The 24,668-nt window shown below is 38.5% G+C and overlaps 2 protein-coding genes across 3 annotated transcripts in view; one reads left to right on the top strand and one right to left on the bottom strand.

Moving 5' to 3' along the window:
* SMYD4 (SET and MYND domain containing 4) overlaps positions 1–2,142 on the bottom strand; it is a 38,439-nt gene extending 36,297 nt beyond the window's left edge. The window contains exons 1-2 of one of the 2 annotated variants that reach the window (XM_081027826.1): positions 1,793–2,142; positions 742–887 (exon numbers count right to left, since the gene is read on the bottom strand). In XM_081027826.1, coding sequence (XP_080883952.1) covers positions 742–875 — 134 coding nt within the window. In that variant the 5' untranslated portion in view covers positions 876–887; positions 1,793–2,142. The remainder of the gene's footprint in view (positions 1–741; positions 888–1,792) is intronic. The other variant, XM_081027827.1, reaches the window with a different exon arrangement.
* Positions 2,143–2,179: 37 nt separating this feature from the next.
* Positions 2,180–24,668, top strand: part of RPA1 (replication protein A1) — a 44,075-nt gene continuing 21,586 nt past the window's right edge. The window contains exons 1-5 of the mRNA XM_081029099.1: positions 2,180–2,344; positions 11,933–11,983; positions 13,078–13,156; positions 13,812–13,920; positions 19,934–20,022. Coding sequence (XP_080885225.1) covers positions 2,312–2,344; positions 11,933–11,983; positions 13,078–13,156; positions 13,812–13,920; positions 19,934–20,022 — 361 coding nt within the window. The 5' untranslated portion in view covers positions 2,180–2,311. The remainder of the gene's footprint in view (positions 2,345–11,932; positions 11,984–13,077; positions 13,157–13,811; positions 13,921–19,933; positions 20,023–24,668) is intronic.

The following is a 24,668-nucleotide window of genomic DNA, read 5'->3' as shown; positions in this document are numbered from 1 at the left end:
AACATCTAAGTATTGCCTTGTCTTGTGCACCTGAAACTAATAAATAAAAAAGAAAAAAGAAAAGAAAAAAAAATACAGAAATAGACTCAGAGGTACAGAGAAAAAAAAAACTGATGGTTGCTACTAGATGGGAGGGGATAGGGGGGTAAGGGAGAAGGTGAAAGGATTAGAAAGTACAAACCAGTAGTCACAAAGTAGTCACGGGGATGTGAAATACAGTACGGAGAATATAATCAATAATGTTGTAAACATTATGTAGGGTGTCAGATGGGTACTGGAGTTATCGGTGGGGATCACTTCATAGATTGTGTAGATGCCTGATCACTGCACTGTACACCTGAAGCTGATGTAGAGTAATACTGAATGTCAACTATAATTAAATGTATATACATATAGTCACAGAATGTAAAGTACAGCATAGGGAATACAGTCGATGGTATTGCAATGGCTATGTATGATGTCAGAGGGGTAGTAGACTTGTTGGGGTTATCACTTTGTGAGGGGTATAAATGTCTATCATTATGTTGTTTTGTACATCTGAAACTCATGAAAAATAAATAAATAAATAAAATAAAATAGGGTTACTTGACCACACGAAAAAATTAAAATAAAATGCTTTATGCAAAAAACAAAATAAACTTAAAATCTTCCCATCAAAATGAGATATAACTTGAGAGCAAATGACAAAAGCGCACATTTTCCAGATTAAAATTTCCCTGGTTAAAGCTTTCATTCACTTACTGAAGAAGCGAAGAGGTGTGAAGAAAGACATCGCTCAAAGTCTCTGCTGTAGAAATTGTGCCCTGAATGGACTTTGGGAGCAAAGACCACTTCTGAAATAGGTATGATTTCCACTCATCTACGGGGAGATCCATGCTACTTTAAGTCTACAAAATGAATAAGAAAGTAAGGAATTTAGATTTCTACAAATGCACAATTTTTGAAAATCCAGATTTCATTCCAGCAAGCATGAAGCAACATAATCAATTCTTGTGCTCTTTTTCTATAGTTGTTTACATGCTGAAGAAAGATCTATATTTTCTCCAATTTACTCAACATTCTTTCATTCAGAAATTATTTATTGAAAAGCTACTTTGTTCCAGGCACCAAGCTAGGTTAATTCACAGCCACCATCCTTGTTCTCTTAGAACTCCATCTACCCTAGTTGCTCAAGTCAGAAACCTTAAGAGATCTCCCAGATTCTTCTTTCTCACTCTCCCCAGCGACTATTAACAAATGTTTATATCTCTTACATAGTTCAGTTTTTTTTCAATCCCCAGGTCATTCTTTTAATTCAAGCCCTCACCATGTCTTGTCTGGCATTCCTTCCAGCGTGTCATAACTAATCTCCATGCCCTCAGTCCCCCCACCCCCCCATTTAAACCCTCTGCATTCAGACAGATGTCAGTACTCTGCCTTAACTTCATCAATGCTCCTCCTAGCATTTAGGAAAGCCCCATAGAAACCCTTCATTATTTGACCCTTGGCTTACTTTCTAGTGTTCAAGTCTCACCTCCTCTGTAGGTAACTACTATCCTGCGCTATTCAATGCTATCCCCAGCTTGCCAGGCTATTCATCACTCCAGTTTTTGCATAGGCTCTTCATTTTTCCGGGTTCATCCCTGCCCTCACTTGGAGTCCACCAGGCAAATTTCCACACATCCGTCAAGACTCAGTTCAAATGACACCTCCTCCGGGAAGCCTTCTCTGATTTTACATCAGTGTGATTCCAGCACACTTTGTCTCTCTCCTGGGGCCCATACCGAGTCTATCTTGAGTTAGGGCTACTTACAGCGGAAACTCCCGCGACAGCCTATGTTCTTCTCTGAGGGCAGGAACCAGGTCTTATTTACCTTCAGAAACCCCAGTGTGCTAATCTCAGGATCAAGTCACTGCTTTGACTACATTTAGCAGCAGGGTTATCAGGGAGCAGCTCTAACTCTCCTCTGGGCTACCAGTCGAGCCGGGTGTGTTTCCGAGAGCCCGCTCGCAAAGATCCCGGAACTCGCTTCATTAGGCGGCTCTCGCGTCAACCTTGGCGCGTCCCGTAGCCTGGCTCTAAGCCCTCAGATCCCGCCAGATCGCGACTAGGCCTGGAGTTAGGCTTGGGAGGGTCACGTGGTCGCCCGCCGCGCCTCGGCCAATGCGGTGGCGGCTCAGCCCCTAGGCCCGCCCCTGTGCCGTGTAAACGACGAGAGGCGGAAGTGGCGTACTCAGCTCCTCGGGCCAATTGCTTCAGAGCGCGCCGTACTCCGGGGGTGAAACCGGGGCGGCAGCGCAGCCGAAGCGCGGGAGTTGTTGCGACGAAACCATGGTGGGCCACCTGAGCGAAGGGGCCATTGCGGTGAGGAGATGCCTGCGAGCTGGGCCGGAGGGCCGGAGTGGTTGTGGGCTCTGGGGCTGTGCGGAGTGGAGACGGGGAAAGAGAGCTGGAGGCGAAAGGGAAGAGAAAACGAGAGGAGGAGATAGCGGGAATGGGGGGGGGGGGGACCGCCGGGTGGACTGCCTAGAATCATCACCCTTTCTTGAAAGGATTTTCCCCATCGTCTTTTAAACATGTTTACGCTTTCCTGCTTAAGAACACGAAGCAAAATAAACTGTTGACTCTCCCCTATCTCACTCCTGAGACCATTCTCTGTGTCCTTCCTGCCCCCCCCCACCCACAGCCAAACTTCTCCAGAATTGTCTGTTTTCCGCTATTTCATTTCCGATTTCACAGAGACAGTGTTTGAGCCTTCAAGCCCAGGTAGTCCATCTGACCCCGTGCCCTGCCTGGTCTGCTTGTCTGTCCCCTGCACTAGGCTGTCAGCGCATTGAGGTCAGAGACCTGTCTTGCTTTCTGCATCCCCAGTGCTTGGCACAGAGTAGACGCTCAGTACATGTTGAATTCATGAAAGCCAACGCTCACCAAACATAAAGACTAGGTGGGGTATTCTAAAGAGCCACACTTCTTGCAAAACTGCTAAAATGCAAAGGGATATTGCTCTTTTAGCTAAATCATGGCTGTTTAGAACTCTGGTTGCTTCAGAACTTTCTTACAGGTGCTACAGAGTTGTGGGGTGTGGCTGCCTGCAGTACCTATAGGACATAGGGGTTTGCCACGCGCGCCGAGGCAAAGAGAAATCACTCCAGTGAAACCAAAACCGTATCTGCCATTTTAAAAACAATTAGGAGAAAGAACTGAGCAGGGGCACAGAAAAGAGCATTTCCTAATAGATTCTGGAGAAATGAACCTGAGCCTTGTGCACAGTGGCAGCAGGACTTGGAATGTTCCAGGCACAGCTGAAAGACGACTTCTGAGAGCCACTGGAGTTGCACAACCGCCCTCCATCAACCCATTAACCCACTTTAATCAGTCACCCCCATGATCACTGTAGATAACTAGGGCTGAAATTAACAGTGCCTCCAAGTGGCTAAATCCAACAGATGCGTCAATTTTCAATTTATCAGAGTGCTCAACAGCATTTGAGTCTTGAGCATTGCTTCCTTCTGGTGACAATCTCTTCTTTGGGCTTCTGTGGCGCAGCTTGGCTGGTTTTCACATCCTATTTACAGATTCCTCTTTGTAAAGGTTTGTTGACTCAAGGCTGTCTTCCAAGACAACCTCATTACCATCTCTGTTACTTGCTCCCAAGTTTCTTTGTCCGGAGTCACCTTTTACTCTGAAAGACAAAACTCTAATTTATCTGCCTCCCTGATATCTCAAAGTCATTTAAATTTCAACATGTCCCAAATCCATTATCTTCCTGAATCTGGGCCGCTTGGTATTCTCTATCTGGGTGAATTGCACTATTATCCATTAAGTTATGCTAGCCAGAAATTGAGCAATTGAGGAATCATTCTTCCTGTGTCACCCTGAATGTTCAGGATACATATTTACTTGCACATGTATCTCTTAACTCCTCCGTCTACTTCTCTCCATCCTCGCTGGCACCATCATTTTTTGCCTGGATCACTCACTGCCACTCAGCATACCCTCCTCCTGCTATTTCCATTATAGCGTATTCTCAAGTTGTTCTCTTCTCCTTCCCAGTCCTTTTCCTCTTTAAATTCCTGGTTTATTCCATACCCTTGCCTTCCACAGGGTTTCGATCATTCTTTTCCCTCTGCCTACTGCCCAGGTGGTTTTTCACACTCATAGGCTAAAAATCTTCACGTCTCAGTTCAGTTGTTAACTTCCCATGCTAGGTTAAATCCATTTATTTTGAGACCCAAGTGTCTCTGAGTTCACTTGTCAGCTCTGTGACTTTGGGCAAGATGCTAAACTTGGCCTTTCCTCTTCTGTAAAATAGGGTAATGACATCTAATACCTATTGGGTAGTGGGAGGGTTAAGTGAGTTCTTACATTTAAAGTGCTTAGCCCATGCCAGATACATAGTGAATGCTCAGCATTTTACCTATTGATAATCACAGATGTAATCTTACATTTATTTGTTGTTGATTTGATTAATATCAGTCACTTTCTGTCTCCACCACTGGACTACATTTTTTTTAGGTCTGAAATGATGTCTGTTTTTTTTTTTTTTTTGCTCAGCATGGTACCTTGAATACCTGGGGCAGTGCTGGCAAGTTTTAGGTGCCCAATAAATGTTTGCTAGTTGCATATGAGGCGGTGAAAAGAAAGGGACAGAGATGAATGGGGAAGAAAGGGAGCTTGGGGGAAACAGGAAGGGAAGAACAGTTGGCGGAATGAGTGGATATTTTTTTTTTTCATGAGTGGATATTTTAATAAATTAGGAATAATTAGACCTGGGAAGTAATTGCAAATTGTCATCATTTACTTTATAGCTGCTTTTCAGATAAATTATGGGAGTAGGAAAAAAATTAGGAACAGCTCTTCACTTTTAAAAAAAGGAGTGATTATGAGGTTTTTGCTATATTCAAGATTTTAGAAACATATTTCTAGTGTCAGATAAAGTATTACTTTGGTTTTATTCATAAATGACAAAGAAATTTTTGCCTATGTTTGTGGTGACAGAGTGTAGAGGACCTTTGTCAACTTTGATTATTAGCTAAAGCAAATAATATCATTTTAGTTTAAAAGACACAGGCCCTAATGGGTAAACAACTAACACACAAATAGCAGAGGCATTGTGGGCAAGAGCTAACACAAAGTAAGAGAGAATGCATGGGACTATTGTGATAAATAGAACAAATAGCTTTTATATTGTAAGTAATTGGGTAATATAAAGAAAGGCAAAGAAACTAATGTTTTCGACCATTTCCAGTGTGCCAGATACTTTATAATAGCCAGTACTTCCAGTAACCCTCTAAGGTAGATTTTTATTATTACCCGTTTTATAGATGATGAACTTAAAGTGTAGAGAAGTTAAATAATTTGTTCATGGAACAAGGATTCAAACACATTTGCCCTTGATTATGGCATTCCGTTGCCTTGTATTTTTATTAGCAATGTTAATTTGGAAAGTTTAAGACAATTTTATCTTAAGTGTACATGTCATGCTATATGTCCCAGAAAACAGTAAATGTTATAGTCAGTATTTATGACACATTTTAAATGAAAAAGAATAAAGACATACATGCATGTGGTTTTAAAATAAAATAGAACAGAAAGGCATTTAATGAAATTACTGACCTTGCCCCAGTTTACCCACCTTACCCACCTTGCCCCAGTTTGTTCCCCAGAAATAACTACTTTTTTTTAAAGTTTATTGGGGTGACTGTTGTTAGTAAAGTTACATAGATTTCAGGGGTACAATTCTGTAATACATCACCTATATATCACATTGTGTGTTCACCACCCAGACTACTTTTTTTAAAAAGTCACCTTTATTGAAGTTTAATTTACATTCACCTATTAAAATACACCGATTGTAAGCACGCAGTTTGACGAGTTTTGACCAGTGTTGACACCCGTCATCACACCAGCTCAGTCTCCTTTGCCTTCCCCTCTTCTGCCTCTACCCTAGGCAACCACTGTTCTGAGTTCTGGTTTCTATCACTATAGTTTTGACTGTTCTAAAACTTCATGTAATTGGAACTAAATAATATGTACCCTTTTGTGTCTGGCTTCCTTCTCTCAGCAAATGGCTTTTGAGGTTTATTCACGTTGTTTCAGTATTTGTACCTTTTTATTGCTAAGTAGCGTTCCATTGATGAATAAACACTATCTTATTGTTGGACATTTGGGTTATTGTCATTATTTGGCTATTATGAATGAAGATACTTAGAACATTTATGGACAAGTCTTTTGTGGAAATGTTTTCATACCCCTTGCATAAATACCTAGGCCTGCACTTGCTGGGGCGTATGGTAACTTTTGTAAGAAATTGCCAAATGTTTTCCAAAGTGGTTATGGGACTTCTAGTTGCTCCCTATCTTTGGCAGCACTTAGTTTTGTCCGTTGTTTTTTTTTTTAAACATTTTATTGTGGAAGGGGAACAGGACTTTATTGGGAAACAGTGTACTTCCAGGATTTTTTCCGAGTCAAGTTGTTGTCCTTTCAATCGTAGTTGTGGAGGACACAATTCAGCTCCATGTCCAGTTGCCGGTGTTATTTGCAGGAGGCGCAGCCCATCATCCATTGCACGAGTTGAGGAGTCGAACCGGCAACCTTGTGGTTGAGAGCCCACTGACCCATGTGGGAATCGAACCGGCAGCCTTCTGGGTTAGGCGCATGGAGCTCCAACCTCCAGAGCCACCGGGCCAGCCCCCGGTTTTGTCAGTTTTTTAAAGTTTAACTATTCTAATAAATATGTAGTGGTATATCACCATGGGTTTAATTTATGTTTCCCTGATGACTAATAATGTTGAGCACCTTTTTATGTGATTATTGGCCATTTGTATGTCTTTTGTGAAGTCTGTTCAGATCTTTTGTCCTTTTAGAAAATTGGGTCGTATTCTTATTAATTAGTTGTAAGAATTCTTTTTTCTGGATATGTCTTTTGTTAAATATAAGCATCACATATATTTTTTTAACATAAAGTGAGTTGGAAGGTTTTTTCCGTTTTCTGAAATAATTTATGCAGGGTTGGTAGTTTTTTGTTCTTAAATGACGTATAGAATTTGTCAGTAAATCCATCCTGACCTAGAGTTTTCTTTGTTGAGATATTTTAAAGTATAAATTTAGTTTCTTTACTAGATATAGAGCTATCTAGATTTTTTTGTTTTTTGTATGTCAATTTTAATAATTTATGTTTTTCAAAGGACTTACCCCTTTTATCTAAATTGTTTCATAAAGTTGTTTCTAATATCTTATTATCTACATAGGATTTATAGCGATGCCTTTTTCTTTTTCTTTAAATTTTTTTTTTAGCAATGCCTTTTTCATTACTCCTATTAACAATATATGTTTTATATTTTTTTGACCATCCTAGCTAGAGATTTATCAATTTTATTGCTCTTTTCAAAGAACCAGCTGTTGGTTCAATTGTTTTTTTTTTCCTATTGTCTATCCATTTTCTATTTCATTGATTTTTGCTCTTTTGTTATTTCCCTCCTACATACTTGGGTTTAGTTTGTGCTTTTTCTGGCTTCCTGTGGTAGAAGCTTAGATAATTGAATATTATCATTTAAAGCTATAGTTTTTCCTCTGAGCATTGTTCTAGCTACATACCGCACATTTAGATAGATTGTATTTTCATTTTCATTCAGTTAATACTTGCTAATTTCTCTTATAATTTCGTTTTCAGCAGATGGGTTATTTAGAAGCTTGTTGTTTAACTTCCAAGTATTTAGAGGTCTCCTAGATATATTGGTATTGATATCTGGTTTAATTCCAGTGTTGTCTGATAATGTACTCTGTATGAATTCAATCTTTTAACATTTACTGAGCCTTGTCTTATTGCCCAGCACATGTGCTATCTTGATGAAAATATTCCAGGTGTACTAAAAAGAATGTGTATTGTATTGTGAAGCAGTAGTCTTGCTGGCCAGCCCCTCGGCCTACAGCCCACTGTGGGGTCTGGCCTACAAGGCAGGAAGGCCAATTTTGGTGAGAAAATGTCTGCCACATGACTGGTTTCAGGGCTCCTGAGTCCCCGGTTTTGCTCAGATGCTGAAAAAGAATTTAGCAGTTCAGCCATCAGCCTACATGGTAACTATACCCACCGCATGTTCCTCGGAAAGTTACAGGCTGTTGAATATGGCATCCAAGGTTACACAAGTGATGGGTAATTTTCTAGAACCATTGCTTTCCAAAGGTCTTTCATCTATTTCAAATCCTGTCCTTCCTCAAAACAATAAAAAATAAAAGGAATTTATAATAAAATCTAAACGTGGAGAGAGAAATCTTGTATCAGCCTGGTACCAGTTTGCACCAAGCGCAGCGGGTTCAGCTTGACCTTAAGGAAACAGTAACAGGTAATGCTATGGGACCATAATTTGCTTTCTGTGCCGTAGTGGATAGTGTGCAATACAAGACTGGACTGCAACAAAATAAAAAGGAGTCTAGATCCCGTGCAGCAAAATTAACTCTTGATAAGCTTCTACAATAGGATGAACCTGAACCAAGAAATTTAGAAACAGCGGGTCCTCCTCCTGTCCCTGCAGAACCTGTTGCTTCACCATAGCCAGCATGTTTCAAAAGTAGGTTAGGAAGGAAGACACATGCAGTACGCAAAGATTTCGCAGATTGTTGAAGAAACATTTAATCAACTGATTTCTAGTCATTCAGAACTTTGTCTTCCAAGTGGTTGATTCGATCCTCTGCTTCATCTCGTCTGCTGGTGATTCCTCCTAGTGCATTCTTCATTTCAGTTATTCTTCACTTCTGACTGGTTGTTTTTTATGGTTTCTATGCCCCTTTTTATGCTTGCTATCTCTCTGTTGAAGTTCTCACTAAGTTCCTTGAGCATCTTTATAACCATTGTTTTGAACTTGGTGTGTGGTGGGTTGCTTGCCTCCATTTTGTTTAGTTCTTTTTCTGGAGTTTTCTCCTGTTCTTTCATTTGGGATGTATTGCTTTGTTTCCTCATTTTTGCTGTCTCTCTGTGTTTGTTTCTATGTATTAGGTAGATCTTCTATGTCTCCCAGTCTTGTCAGGTGGTCTTGTGTAGTAGGTACCCAGTGGGGCCCTGACAAAGTCTCCCTGGTCACCTGCTTCGGGTGCTCCAGGAGTGTCCCTTGTGTGGGTTGCATGTGGCCTCCTGTTATAGTTGAGCCTTGATTGCTATTGGCACATCGGTGGGTGGCTTTGGCCCTCAGTCTGATTGACTGTGGGGTTTGGCCATCCATAGCTTATAGGCTGCTCTGTGGGGGGCTTAACCCACTGAGTGGGATTCACCTCAGTGAGCATTGGTGTGTGTTGAGGCTGCCCTTTGTGTGTGCCACTTGTGGGGCTAATTGGGTGGTGCTCTGCTGTGGTCTGAAGCCATCCTCCAAGTATGGTGGTTCTGGGGCCTCTTGGGAGGGGCTCCTGTGCAGGTCCAGGTCACCCACTGCCTGTGACTGGCTGGGGACTACCTGGTAGGAGCTGCAAAGCTATCTGAGTTTTTTGCTTCCTCTGCTAAAGTTGGAGGCATATGGGAGAGGACACACTGGGAACCAAGGACAGTTGCCATTAGTACCAAGCCTGGGGTAGCTCTGCAAAAAGCCAGGACACCCCGAGGCCTGCCAGCTCCCTTAAGGTTCAGCCACTGGTAGAGCCTTGTACTGTATAAGAGTTGGGTGAGGCAGGGTTTTGGAGTCACTAGAGTGGGAAGAGTTGTCAACAGGTTAATGTAAATTCTGGTTTGGTGCCAGTGCTGAGCCTGGAGCTACTCAGCAAAAGTCTCGGGGCAAGGACCAGTTGCTGCCCTCCTGGGGATCCTGGACTCCAATAGTTTTCCAAGAAAGAATGCAGTGTAGGCGGAGAAAGTGCTTCAGGCACGTTGGGGGAGTTGGGTGGGGCATGGTCTCAGCAGAGCTCACCAGACCAATGAGATTCAGATTTGGCCAAGTTGGGGAGGGCTCAACACAAGAAAGATGGTGACCACCCCTCAGCCTCATGGGAGGAGGACCCCTCACAGGAAAAATGGTGACTCCTCCAGCCCTCGCCTCGAAGCCACACACCTCAGTCTGCCCCCTTCCTCGTGTCCCTCCAACACCTCGAGTCACCATCCCTCCACCGGAGCCTAGGGTGAAAGCCTGCGAGTGAGTGAGTTTGTGTGAGGGCCATTTAAGAGAGTGTCTGGGTTTCCTGCAGCCTTCTGTACCACATGGATGTTTGGAATACCCACTGTTTTTCACAGCCAGATGTTGTGGGGGCGCCTCTTCTCGGTACCAGTACTCCTGGCTGGGGAGCCTGGTGTGCAGCTGGGGTCCCTCGCTCCTTTGTGGGGAACCTTCGCAGCTGAGATATCCCTCCTGATTCTCAACTGCCATATGGAGTTTTGGGGCTCGTTCATGTATCTGCCCCTCTTACCAGTCTCAATGTGGCTTCTTCTTTATGCTTTTAGTTATAGGACTTCTGTTTGTCTAGACTTCAGATGATTCTCCAGGTTGATTGTTCTATAATTTAGTTTTAATTTTAATGTGTTTGTGGGAGGATTCAGGCACAGTGTTAATCTACTCTGCTATCTTCAGCATATTGCTCTCTTAATACTTATTCTTTGCCTGGCCTTGTGGAGTCTCATTTTGTGTGCGCACAACTTAGAATTCAGCCAAAGACTCAAGGGAAGCCCCATGTAGGTTATTGAAGCTTCTGTGTAGCTCCCTCCTCTCTGGTACTCTGTATCCACGAAATCCAGCGAACTCACCTCCCTGAACCCTGATCTATGCTCAATAGGGCTGCCATGTGCTTGGGTTTCCTTCCTTGCACTGTGACCCAGAAAGTACAGAAAGCCACGACCATTGTGGAGCTCACCTCATTTGTCTTCTTTCTTTTAGGGATCTCAGTCTTGCTCTACTTGTTATCCAGTATTTGAAAACAGTTCATATATTTTTGTCCAGGATTTTAGTTATGGTTGGAAGAGCTAGTCTGGTATTATTTATTTCAGCATGGATAGAAGTAGGTCAGGCAACCAGTTTTAACTACTGTTGATTTTTCTGATGTTTACCTTTAAATGACGGCTTTTTCAAAACCTGATTGATAGTTCTTCTGTTTTTCTTTAGAAATTGTTTTTGTAATTGCTAATAGAGTGGAGATTTCAAAATTTAAAAGGTATAGGGTGGCCGGATGGCTCAGTTGGTGAGAGCGCAAGCTCTGAATAACAGGGTTGCTGGTTCGATTTCCACATGGGCCAGTGAGCTGCGCCCTCCACAACTAGATTGAAGACAACGAGCTGCTGCTAAACCCCTCGGAGTGGCGGCCGGATGGCTCGGTTGGTTAGAGTGTGAGCTCTCAACCACAAGGTTGCCGGTTCAATTCCCGCATGGGATGGTGGGCTGCGCCCCCTGCAACTAAAGATTGAAAACGGCGACTGGACTTGGAGCTGAGCTGCGCCCTCCACAACTAGACTGAAGGACAACGACTTGGAGCTGATGGGCCCTGGAAAAACACAGTTTCCCAATATTCTCCAATTTAAAAATTAAAAAAATTTTTTTAGAGATACAAAAGAGGATACACTGCAAAGTCTGCCTCGCACATGTGTCCCCTACTCACCCAGTTCCTCTCACAAGAGGCAACCAGTATGATATAAACATTTTCTCTGTAATCCTGCATAATATTCTGTTTTAAGGATTTCCCATCTTTATTTATCTAATTTCCTATTAATGGGCATTACAGGGAAGTGATTGCGGTGTTAGGTATGAGTGCATATGTGATTGCCAGTATTTTAGATGTAATATTTCCTTGTTGGTAAGCATGTATCTCACTTTTATGTTTTTATAATTTGTAGAGTGATAAAACTAGATTTTCAAATGATAAGCTCCAAAAGTGCTCTTTAAGCAATGTTACCTGTAGTTTATTCCAAATCCTAAACGGTACAAATATATCAAATTTTAATCATGATTTGAGGGTATATCTCACAAGAATCTGTTTTTACTGTTTTAGGCCATAATGCAACAGGGAGATACAACTATAAAACCCATCCTTCAAGTCATTGTAAGTACCTACATGTGTTTTATGCCAACCAGTTTTCAGAGCTGTATGTAATGATAAATTCCATTTGATGAAGGACATGAAGATTTGTATACCTCAGGAAATTCTCTCCATCATCATGAAAAAATAGGCCAGTCCATGTTGTAACCCTGAGAAAGGAACTGGGCTTTTTAAAAAATAGGTGAAGTTAGCCAGAGATAGGCCTTTGGAGGTTCAGAGTTGAGACTTTGCCTCTCTTTGTTCCACACTTAATGGATGCTGTAGTACTACACATCATTACAGCTGCCTCCTTACTTGTCTTCCTGCCCTGAGGTTTATCTTGCTCAAATCTGCCTTACAGATGGCCTCCAGAGAGATCTACCTAAAAAGAACTTGTCTGGTTAAAATTCTTCGTTAACTCTATCATTTTAAGAGGTTCTCAAATTTAGGTGGGAATTGAGAAAAATCAACAAAAGCAGAATCATGGATCATACCTGCAGATTCTGAGTCCATAGGCCTGATGGTCTCCCTGTTACTCTCAAACTAGCTGCCAGTCATCGTAAGGCTTGTTTCATCTCAAGGCTCTGTTTTCCTATTTCGCTTAATGCTGCCTCTGATTTCCTTCAAGTTGGGATAAATGTCTCATATCTGCCTCTATGTCATTCATTATATGCACACTTCTCTTATGTCTCTGCCTCCATCTCTACCCTAATTGCAAGGCCCTTCAGGGCAAGAACTTTTTTTTTTCTTTCTTTCTTCATTTTGTATTTTTAGCATGTTTCCTACACGGTACCTTGCATATGTTAGGGACCTTGTTACATTTTCTTTTTTAGAATTGATTTTCAACCAAATTCAAGTTAGGGGAGAGAGAACACAAGAGTATTGGCAACTCATTTTATTCTCATTTATGTTGTGTTTCATAATGTTAGTGGAGAGAGGTTGGTAGAAGAACCATCAAATCTAATTTTCTTTTACTTGGATTTAGGTGTCAAGAGAATGGGCAAGCAGTTCGGTCTGTGTTGAACTAATGGCAAGCCCACTCTCCTGCCACTTAGCATTACTTATCCTTGGAGATGGGGTAAGACAACCTGGCTAATGAATCGAGTTTTCTGTTCTAGAACATCCGTCCCATTACTACCGGGACTAGTCCACCCCGTTATCGACTGCTTATGAGTGATGGGTTGAACACTCTCTCCTGTAAGTATGATGTATAAACCTGGGATTTTGTATTTAAATAGTAAAAACACACCCAAAACTTGTATTGCAATCATTTGGGGCATTCCAGAAGTCTGCATTTGCTCAGATGTGCAATTCACTCCGACAGGATTGCAGCTGGCAGAGAGCATTCTAACAATAGACTGGATCTAGTGGAAAGCTGCCACTTGGCTTAATTAATTTTCTCTAACTGGTGCTTTGTGTTTTTCTTGATTAATTTCCCTCAGGATGATATTGACATTTAGTGAATATGATGGGTTAGCTGTCTTATACTTGCCTTTATGGGGTTTTATTTCTGTGTTAGAAGTGTTACAGGGGAGAAAGGAGAGAATTTGCAGAATATATGCTTGCTATCTCAAGGACCTTGATGGGAGGACCTAGAAAAGATTTTTCAGTCTTTGTCATGAAACGGAAAAAATGATTTGGGGCACTTTAAGAAATACATACGTTTCACAGTAGCAGCAGATGTTTCATTAATGCACAGCAAATTATACTGTTTTTAACTATGCAGAGTCTGACTAGTTTTAATCAGATTTATATATTTAAGACATTATTTGTCTTTGCTAGTACAGGTGTGATCAACTTTTAGACTGTCATGACAAATATTTTGGAGACTAAAATAATCTCTGCTTTTCAGCTTTCATGTTGGCAACACAGTTAAACGCTCTTGTTGAAAACGAAAAATTGTCTAGCAACTGTATTTGCCAGATTAACCGATTTATTGTTAACACACTGAAAGATGGAAGGTATGTGGTGTGTTGTTTTTTTGTTTGTTTGTTTGAATTGTGTTGTAGAATGGGGACTGATTTTTGAACAGTTCTTTGGATGCCAGAATTCAATTAGAAATCCAAAAAGCAACGATGAACATTCAGCTTAGAATTTACAGCTATTGAATTCTGAACCCGGGTGGCTAAAATATGGCACCAGAAGGAGAGAAATATGGAAACAAATTAGATATTTCAGAGCAGGGAATTAAAGCAGAATGCAGAACTCTTCTTATTTCTAATCTCTTCAGAAACACTATTTTTAAGATTCTCTCTCAAAATATCTTAATAAAAAGGGGTCACTTATTAGAGCAAAAAAAATTGTATAATTAGTTATGTAATGCTGCCCCTTTTTTGTAATTTTGAATCTTTCGTAGTAAATACTTTATCCAGCCAGTATAGAGAATGTTGAATAACTACAGATGTTACATGCTAGAGATATCATGGTGAACAGAACTGTTATTCCCTCATGGGTAACATTGCTAAAATGTGGATTTTTTTGTTGGGATTTTTTTTTTTTGTATGCTTTATAGTCCATGTTTTTCTCAAGATTTTAATTTTCAATTACAAAATACAACCAAAGCACATGAGAAGCAAAAATGGCAAGTATTCCCATCTTAATAAGGATATATCAATGTATATTACATCATTATCTTTGTTTCCAAATAACTTTTTTGACTTCTATTTGTTTGCTATATCTTTATTCTTCTAACTTTCAACCTTTATGTTATTAATTTTAGATGTCTTACATAAACACTATAAGTTTTAAAATTCAGTTTGATATTTAATTAGTGAGTTTATTCTGCCTAATTATTGATATTCCCCCCCCTAAATTTTGTGTTTTTACTGTGTTCTTGCTTTACTTTTTTCTCTTTTCCTGCCTTAGGTTGATTTTCTTAATTCTTTTTTTCTTCTACTGGTTTGGAAGTTATACATTCTAGTTATGTTTTCTTTGTGGTTACTCATATTTTATTTTTAAATCCATATTTGATTTAATAAATATGCTAAAACGGGTCAGTATTTTTACCATCCTCCAAAATAAAACAAAGGTCTTAAAATGATCTATGTTCAGTGTTTTAGTTCAACTTTGTTTTTAGTCCCTCTAATTAGTATATTCTCTTACATAGTCAGTGCTTATTTAGATTTACCCATAGTTTATTAGCTCAACCTTTGCCTCTTTGATCACACTCCTTCCTTTATAGCTCAGCTTCCATTTTCCTGAAGAACGTCTTTTAGCAGTTTGTCTAGGGAGAGTTTGCAAATGGTAAAAATCTCTCATCCAAAAATGTCTATACTCAGTTAAAGTAGTTTAACTGGGTATAGAATTCTAGGTTAACAGTTACTTATTTCTCTATATCATGTAGTAGTCTCTTCACTCTGATGGAATTTTGTGTTCTTGTCATTATGTTTTGTAAAACAACTTTTATTATGTAAATAATACATGCATAAGTTACAAAACTCACATAAACAAAGAGAAATAACTGTAATCCCACTGCCCAGAAATACCTATTAACATTTTGTTGTCTAGCCTTCCAGATTTTTTCTATGAATTTAAATATTTATGAATATATATTTCCTTTTGAAAAACCTCATAATAATATATATGTATAGTACCCCTTTTTAACTTTATAGTGATCATTTTTACATGTCCCTAGGTATACCCCTGTCATATATTAGTATGCCATTGTATAAATTTATCATAATTTAGTTAACATTTAAATATATACAGTATTTCACTATTGAAAAATTTTTACCAGAGTTTCTTTGAATATATCTGTAACTGTCTTTCTAGGTGTGTTCAAGTTTTTCAGAAAATATTATGATGCCTAGTATAATATATTCAAACAATACAGAAAAGAGTACAAAGAAGGAAAAATTGTCCAAAACTTATACAACCCAGAAATAACCATATTGTCATTATCTCTCAGTGCATGTTTATCACTGATTGGTGGATAGGTAGAAATAATTTTGAAAGTAAAATGATAATGTAAATCCAGTCATGTACCGCATAACGATATTTCAGTCAATAATGGAGCACATATACGACAGTGGTCCCATAAGATTAAAATGAAGCTGAAAAATTCCTATCTATTGCCTAGTGACATCGTAGCCATTGTAATGTCATAGAGCAATGCATTACTTCCTGATCAGGTTAGAAAATTATCTTTTAGTTTCTTCAGACACTTCTACAGGTTTTTAAAGTAGACTTTAGTTTATCTGAGACTTATTTTTACATAGAATATGATGGAGGAATTTAGCTTAATTTTTTCCAAATGGATAGCTCATATCATGGAGGGGCTCTAGGCCCCAGTAAAGAGTTTAGAGTTTATTCGGAGTGTGATGGGAAGCCATGGGGTTTTGAGCCAGGGAGTAGTGGTATGATCTAAATTTTAAGAAGTTTCCAAAAGATTCTGATAGCTATGTGGAGAATTGATGGTTGGTGACAAAACTAGATACAGAGAGACTGGTATTCCATTTATCTAATTTATTCTGAGTTTACCATCTTTTTTTGTTGATCTGTTTGTCTATGCTTGTATCAGTGCCATAGAGGTTTTTTTGTCCCTTACCCCCTTTTCTTTGGTAACAACTGTATTGAAATATGATTCACATACCATACAATTCATCTATTTAAAGTGTAAAATGGTATTTAGTATATTCAGTTATGCAGCCATTACCACAACTAATTTTAGACTATTTTATCACCCCCTAAATAAACCCTGAATCCTTTAGCTATCATCTCCAAATTCCCCATCCTCTCTAGCCCTTGATAACCACTAATCTACTTTCTGTCTCTATAGATTTGTTTATTTTGGACATTTTACATAAATGAACTCATAATGTGTGGTTCCTTGTGACTGACCTCTGCACACTTAGCATAATGTTTCAAGGTTCATCCATGCTATAGCGTGTGTCAGAATTTCATTCCTTTTTATGGCCAAATAATAATCCATTGTGGTATACCACATTTTGTTTATCCATTTGTTTAGACATTGGATTGTTTCCACCTTTTTGCTATCATGAGTAATGTTATGCACATTTGCATACAAGTTTTTATGTGGACATGTTCTCATTATTTTTATATATACCTTGGAGTAGAATTGTGTGTCAAATGGTAACTTTATGATTAAATTTTTGAGGAACTACCAGACTGTTTTCCAAAGTGGCTATACCAATTTACATTCCCACTAGCAATTGTATGAAGGTTTTAGTTTCTCTGCGTCCTCACCAACACAGGTAACTTCATCTACCATAGTGTTTGCGATTAAAAGTATTAGGTTGGTGCAAAAGTAATTGCGGTTTAAAAGGTTAAAAACAATTGCAAAAACTGCAATTACTTTTGCACCAACCTAATATCATAGATAGAATATTTAGTAACTTGTAGGTGATGTCTTCCTTTACTTTTTCCCCACAGATTTTCTTGACAGTTTTTCTCTGTTTTATTTTTACATCAATTCTAGTTATATAGTGAAGCTCAAAAAAGACAAAAGTTTTGTTGGAATGCAAAGAATTGCATTAAATTTATATAGCACTTGATAGTAAGTCTTTTCATTCAGGAATATGGTATGTGAATACCCATGTCCCATCATCCAGCTTCAAATTATCACCTGATATCCAATCTTGTTTTTATCTATATCCCTTCCACATTTATCTTCCCCTGTAATCTTGAAGCAAATCTCAGACATTATATTATTTCATCTATAAATATCTTAGTATACGTCTTTGAAGGATAAGAACTTGTTTTTAAAAATCCCACTTTACACCTAAAATATAAAATATGCTGTCAGTGTTCAGTTTCCATCTATTCGTGTGTGTGTGTGTGTGTGTGTGTGTGTGTGTGTGTAAATTATCTGAATCAGGATCCAAAGTAAAGTTCACACTAAAGTAGGTTGATAGTTTTTTTAGTCTCTTTGAATCTGCAGGTTCCTCCTTCATAACTTTTTTCCTCTTTTGCTGTTTATTTGTTGAAGAAACCAGGTCATCTGTTCTTTTTCCTCATGCAGTTTCCCACTGCCTGGATGTCGCTGATTGTATCCTTATAGAGTCATAATGTGTCCTTGTCACCTGTTTTCTGTAGATTGGGATTGGTATATTCTTTCACTGTGCTGCTGGATTCATCTTGCTAATATTTAGGATGTATGTATATTACAAGATAAAACTAGTTTTGTTTTTTTTTAATGTGTTTTCTTTTGGGTTTTGGCATTAGGATAATGCTAAATGATTGATAAGCCTTCCATTTTCCTATGTCTGGAGTAATTTTGGAAGGTAGTTAAATATCCACTACTAAATAGCTATTGGATAGTTTTTATAGGGAATTATCTAATTTTTAGAAACAGATAGTTTCAAGCTTGTTTTATTGAAATATAACCTTGATTTGAAAACCTGATAAAAGCAGCACAAACTTTTCAATTGTATATAAAAATCCAAAATACAGCCATCAGATCATTTAAAGAATGCAACATGATGAAGTTGGGTTTTTTTTTTGTTTTTTTGTTTTTTGGTGGGAATGGATGTTGGGGACCAGTATGCTTCTCCAGGGCCCATCAGCTCCAAGCCGTTGTCCTTCAGTCTAGCTGTGGAGGGCACAGCCCAGCTCCAAGTCCAGTTGCCGCCCTCAATCTTTAGTTGCGGTGGGGCACAGCCCAGCACCCCGTGCGGGAATTGAACCGGCAACCTTGTTGTTGGGAGCTCACGCTCTAACCAACTGAGCCATCTGGCTGCCCCTCCACTTTTTTTAAATTTTTATTTAATTTCTATTGCTACTACCCTAATTTAGGCGACCATTCGTTCTTCTCTCCTGTTGATCTCCCTGCCTCCAGTTGTGTTCCCCTAAAATTTCCTTCTCTGTGTTGTAGTTCTCTTTAAAATACAGACATGATCATGACATTCAAGTTTGTTCTGAGCAATAATACAAACTGGACCAGTTGTTGCATTAAGCACTGGAGGGTACCTGCCCTCATTGAAAGTGCAGTCTAGTAAGAGAAACAGATAAATGATGAGTATACAATCAAAATACGTATGAATGAATGCGTAAATAATGAACATATAAACTATATATTAATTAGACCTTAGAAAAGTGATCTGAAGAAAACAAGTCGTAGGTATAGGAAAGAATATAACAGGAACCTGATCTGAACTAAAGGTTAAGGAAGTGTCTCTTAAAGAAGTGATGTTTGAGACGAGAGCCAAAAAATGAGTATTCGATGAGGCAGAATGAGAGGAGGCCATCCCAGTCAGAAAGAGGCCTACACGAAGGCCTTGTGGCACAAGAGAATATAACATACCCCAGTAACTGGAAGGAAACAATATGGCTAGAGTGCCACTCTGGTGAGATGAGAAGGCCAGACCATATAGTGGACCACTTGTGGGCCAAGTGGAAGGTTTTGGCCTATGGTCCTTGGGCAGTGACTGCAGATTTAATTAGAATTAAAAACAGGTCAAAGAACTAAGTTCTTAGATAATTATTACATTAAAAAAAAATCTACAGTCATGGGGGTGGGGGATTATCACTTTATGAGGGGTATAAGTATCTAACTAGTACGTTGCTTTGTACACCTGAAACTAATTATATATAGTCATACTGATTTTCCCTGGGAAAAGGTAATTGTTTAGATAAGTGTTATGTTTCTGAAAATAAATCACCTGTTGTTGTGCCACATATTCTTGTGTTTAATAATCCAAATTCTTAATGTCATTTGCTCCTTGAAGATACGGTATGTAGTAAGGACACTGCATTTTAATTAAGGGACTAGATGGGAAATGAAAACCCTGTGATCGTAAGAAGCCTTGATAATGATGCAGTGAAAGATTAAGGGAAATATTTATGTAGGAATTGCTATCATATATTTCTCAAGTTATTCAGTAATGAAAACCAGCTGACAAAGGGAAGTCATTTTATCAAAATGATTATTGGTGGAAAGCTTTTTAAGTAGCTTGTCATTTATAAGGCTTCTGAATTTATTCTTTCTAACTTGTTTCTATTTATTTGTCTTTGTAGGAGAGTAGTTATTTTGATGGAGTTAGACGTTTTGAAATCAGCTGAAGCAGTTGGATTAAAGATTGGCAATCCCGTGCCCTATAATGAAGGTAAGATGCTTTTTACAGGTTGTAACACTCAAATGAATACCTTTTTATAGATCTGGAATTCTACTATTTGGGTTCAGTTTGATTTGTTAGTCTTAATAAAACTAGTGATTTGGGGGTCTAGGCCCAGATTCTTTTTTCAGTTTTTTTTCATTACGGAAGAAATGATGGTAAGAGTCCATAAAGGAAAAACTTCTGTGTTTTTCTCGTTACTCAACATTCACCCTTCTAGCACTTCTGTAACTAAATGTGTGCATTGTTTTCCCCACGCTAAGCAAGTGTCGAATTCTCTGCGGGTGTCAGCTGGGAATCTACAATTCAGTTCAGCTCTGATACCACCTACCTGGAGTTAGCATCAGACCCCACAGGGTAGGCCGCAGGCCCACAGGACTGCCTCCCCCCAGAGTAGTTACAGCAGACAGATTCTGCTAGTCCAATTGTCGTCTAGGTTGGGAGATAGATTCCTGCTGCTTCCTATTCTGCCCTTTCCCCAGAATCCTCTCCACAGTGATTCTCTCTTAATAATGATTTTGATTTTCTTGTGAAAGTCTATAGAAAAGCATAATGAAATTAGAAAAATTCAATTAATTTAAACAAGAGAGACAATAATAGTTTTAGAAAAAAGGCAAAGAATCTTTTTTTTTTTTTTAAAGATTTTATTGGGGAAGGGGAACCGGACTTTATTGGGAAACAGTGTGTACTTCCAGGACTTTTTCCAACTCAAGTTGTTGTCCTTTCAATCTCAGTTGTGGAGGGCGCAGCTCAGCTCCAGTTCCAGTTGCCATTGTTAGTTGCAGGGGGCAGAGCCCACCATCCCTTGCGGGACTCGAGTTGAACCGGCAACCTTGTAGTTGAGAGCCCACTGGCCCATGTGGGAATTGAACCAGCAGCCTTCGGAGTTAGGAGAACAGAGGTCTAACCGCCTGAGCCACCGGGCTGGCCCAAGGCAAAGAATCTTTAATCACTGACCCCTTAAAAGGAGGAGGCTTGTCTGCCCCACCACCAAGTCAAATAAAAGTAAAATTATAGCCTCACTGTCACCAAAATAAATTCCAGCTTTGTTTAAAAAGTTAGAAAATGAAACCATCAAAAATAATTTTACAAAAGAGGATGGGGCTACATAAATGTATTGTAGTAATTCACAATGAATATTTGATTGCATTGAAATAAAATTTTATATGTTAAAAATAAAATATGTAAATTTCATCTAGGATAAAATAGTTACAGAAGATAGGGCTGACAAAGGGTTAATACAGGCATACCTCAGATACTGCAGGTGCGGTTCCAGACCTCCACAATTAAGTGAATAGCACAGTAAAATGAGTCACAAATTGTTTGGTTTCCCAGTGCATATACAAGTTATGTTTACTCTCTACTGTAGTCTGATAAGTGTGCAATACATTATGTCTAAAAAATGTACAAACCTTAAAAAATACTTTGTTGCTAAAAAAAGTTAACCTTCATCTGAGCCCTCAGCAAAAATCATAATCTTCTTGCTGGTGGAGGGTCTTGCCTTGATGTTGATGAAAGCACTGTATCTGCGAAGTGCAATAAAACGAGGTACGCCTGGATCTTTAATATTTACTGAATTTTCTTATGAGAAAAAATTATTAAGTAACACAGTATATTGGCTATTTTAATTGTATATGTGACATTGAAAAAATTAAAAGTGACTTTCATCAGGTCAGTTTCAAGATGCTCAAAATTTTATATGTGACTTATTTGAAGTCTTCCACTGTGTATTTCCTCCTCCTTCCCATATTATTTCTCAGTAGAAAAGTAAGTACATTTGTTTTTTTAAACTCAGAGAAAATTAAATTCTCTCTGTTGCTCCTAATAGAGAAAGGTGCTTTGGTGGTTTCCATTGAAATATACTAATTCACAGTCCTACTTTAAACTTATCAAATGTAGTTCTTCAGTTTATCCTTAATTTTTGGTGTTAGTTGGGCTTTTGCCTGAGGATAAATAGAGTTGATCCCAATAATTCTTGTGCTGGAGGTAAACTACATCCTGTCTTCCTATCGAGCTCAGTTCTAGCCTTCGCCTCAGTGGAGTAATAGAAAGGAAAGGAAAGTTTGAGGAGCTCAGGCCTAAACCCTAAGAGAGCATTGAACACAGTAACAGAATGTTAGAGATAGTTTATTTATTTATTTATTTTTTATTTTTTTGATTCAATTTTTAAAAGTTACTTTTTAAACTGTTCTCTCTTTTAGTTGCCAATTAGAAGGAACTATTTTAGAGATTGATAGTTTTAATCATAAGAAAAAATGAAGGTGAACGAAGTGATGAAGTTACTTACTCGCGGTCATACAGCAGATGAGTTGCTTCAAGAAGTGACTCATTGTTTCTGATTTCTAGTCGTTATCCCATTTTCCACTGGCCCCAGACATTCAGAGATTAGCCTTCATATCAAAATTCTTGTCTATTATGAAAATTGTATTTAAGTTAATAGATTGTGTGAGTGAATCCGTTACAGGAATGTTATATATTTACAGTCACGTGCCACTTAATGACAGGGGTACATTCTGAGAAATAACGTCGTTAGGTGACTTTGTCATTGTGAATCATCACAGAGAGTACTTACAAAACTAGATGGTATTGCCTCCTACCCACCTAGGCTCTATGGTACAGTCTGTTGCTCCCAGGCTACATGCCTGTACAGTATGTCACTGTGTGAAACAACATGAGATTAAATCAAGCTCAAGGGAACATGATATCATCAAGAGATGAAGTGAACGAGATGTATGGTATGGCTGCTGCTGGTGTAACAGCATACTGTTCTACAGCAAAGTTTTTTATAAGTAGAAAGAATACACTCTAAAATAACAATAAAAAGTATAGTGTAGTAAATAACATAAACCAGTAACATAGTTGTTTATTATCATTATCAAGAATTATGTACATAATTGTATGTGCTATGTTTGTATACGACTGGTAACATAATAAGTTTGTTTATACCAGCGTCACCACCAACACACAACTAATGCAGTTTGCTATGACATTATGACATCACTAGGCAGCAGGCATTTTTCAGCTCTCGTATAATCTTATGGGATCATTGCTGTATACAAGTATGCAGACATTGAGCAAAACGTCCAACACATGACTAATTGGAAGTTATCTCTATTTCATAGTATGTTTGTCCATTAAAACTTGTATAATTTTTAAAAATTGAAATATAATTAAGATAGTCAGAGAGCTTTTTAAGTAAGCATTATTGAATAGATAATATAGTTACATGTTTCAAAAATCAAAACTATAAAATATGTATTTAGAAAAATCTTACTCCTACCCCTGCCTCCTCCCACACTGTTCCTACTCACTGCTGCCCACTTTGGGTAACCAATTTTAGTCATTTCTTTTTATCCTTCATGTGTTTCTATATGCAAATACAATCAAGTACAGATATTCTATATTCCATACTTCACTTGCTTACTATGTACAAAAAGGATACTATGTACACTACCTTGCTTTTTTTTCTTTTTAAAAAATTCTCAGCCTAGCAATATTTCATATATAGAGAGAGATGTTCGTTTGTTGTTTTTTTTTAAATGGTTATAGAGTGTTCTGTTATGTGACTGCTCGGTAATTTAACCAGAGCAGATGGACTCATGGGTTGTTTCCATGCTATTAAAACACTACTGCAATGAACAACTTTATATGTATGCAGAGGTATGGGCAGAGGGGGTTTGATTGCCAGAAGTGAGATTGCTGGATCTGTGGATAAATGCATCTGCGGTAGGTAGGTATGGTTGAATTCCCCTCCATAGGATGGTATAATTTTGCATTCCCATGAGCAATGCATGAAAATATTGGTTTCTTCACAGCTTGTGAACCTATATGAACATTAACCACATACTCTGAGTATGTTCTGAATTTTCTCCAATCTGATAGATGAAAACTGGCATCTCCAGGTAGTTTTAAATTGTATTCTGAGCAAGGTGAGCAACCCTTTAAATGTGTAAGGGCCTTTTCTCTGTGAGCTGTTATGTTGTCCATTTGTCTTTTGGGTTGGTTGTCTTTTTCTTCTCAATTTCTAAGAGTTCTTTAAAAAGTGAGGAGGGATCAATCTTTTTTCTCTGATATGACTTACAAAGTCTATTTGACTTTGTGGTGTTTTTGCAATGCAGCAGTGTTTTGGTTTTTATGAAGTTGAATTTTCCAATTATTTTTTTATGACTTTGGAGTTTTGAGCCATAGTTAGAAAGGTTTTCCTCACTGTAAAGTTATTAAGGCATTCACCCATGTTTTATTTTAGTACTTGTGTGATTTTATTTTTTACATTTAAATCATCCAGGCTGCTTTCGTCTTACTATTGTGGTTTGGGGCTTCACTTTCACATAATTTGGAATTTATGGGTTTTCTCTGTCCCCTAGTTTCACTAAACATGTAGTCTATATGTGGAATGTTTGGGTATGGTTTGGATATTCTCTTTGTTGTTCTGTATAATTTTTAGGAGAAGTGGGAAGATTTGGGACTAGGTCATCACCATGCTTGTTCCAGAAATTAGAACCTTTTACATTTTAATTTGTGACTACACAAACTAGTAGTAATTTGGTACTTTAAATCGGAGAGGGAAAGCTGGAGTTTATTCAGGTAAAGTTCTAAAATATTAAATGGAAACATCACAATTGTTTTGCAGTAGTGAA

Source organism: Rhinolophus hipposideros (genome assembly GCF_964194185.1).
Source record: "Rhinolophus hipposideros genome assembly, chromosome: 20".
NCBI lineage: Eukaryota > Metazoa > Chordata > Mammalia > Chiroptera > Rhinolophidae > Rhinolophus > Rhinolophus hipposideros.
Note: the sequence above shows the minus strand (reverse complement) of the source record. Positions and strands in the feature narration are given on the sequence as shown.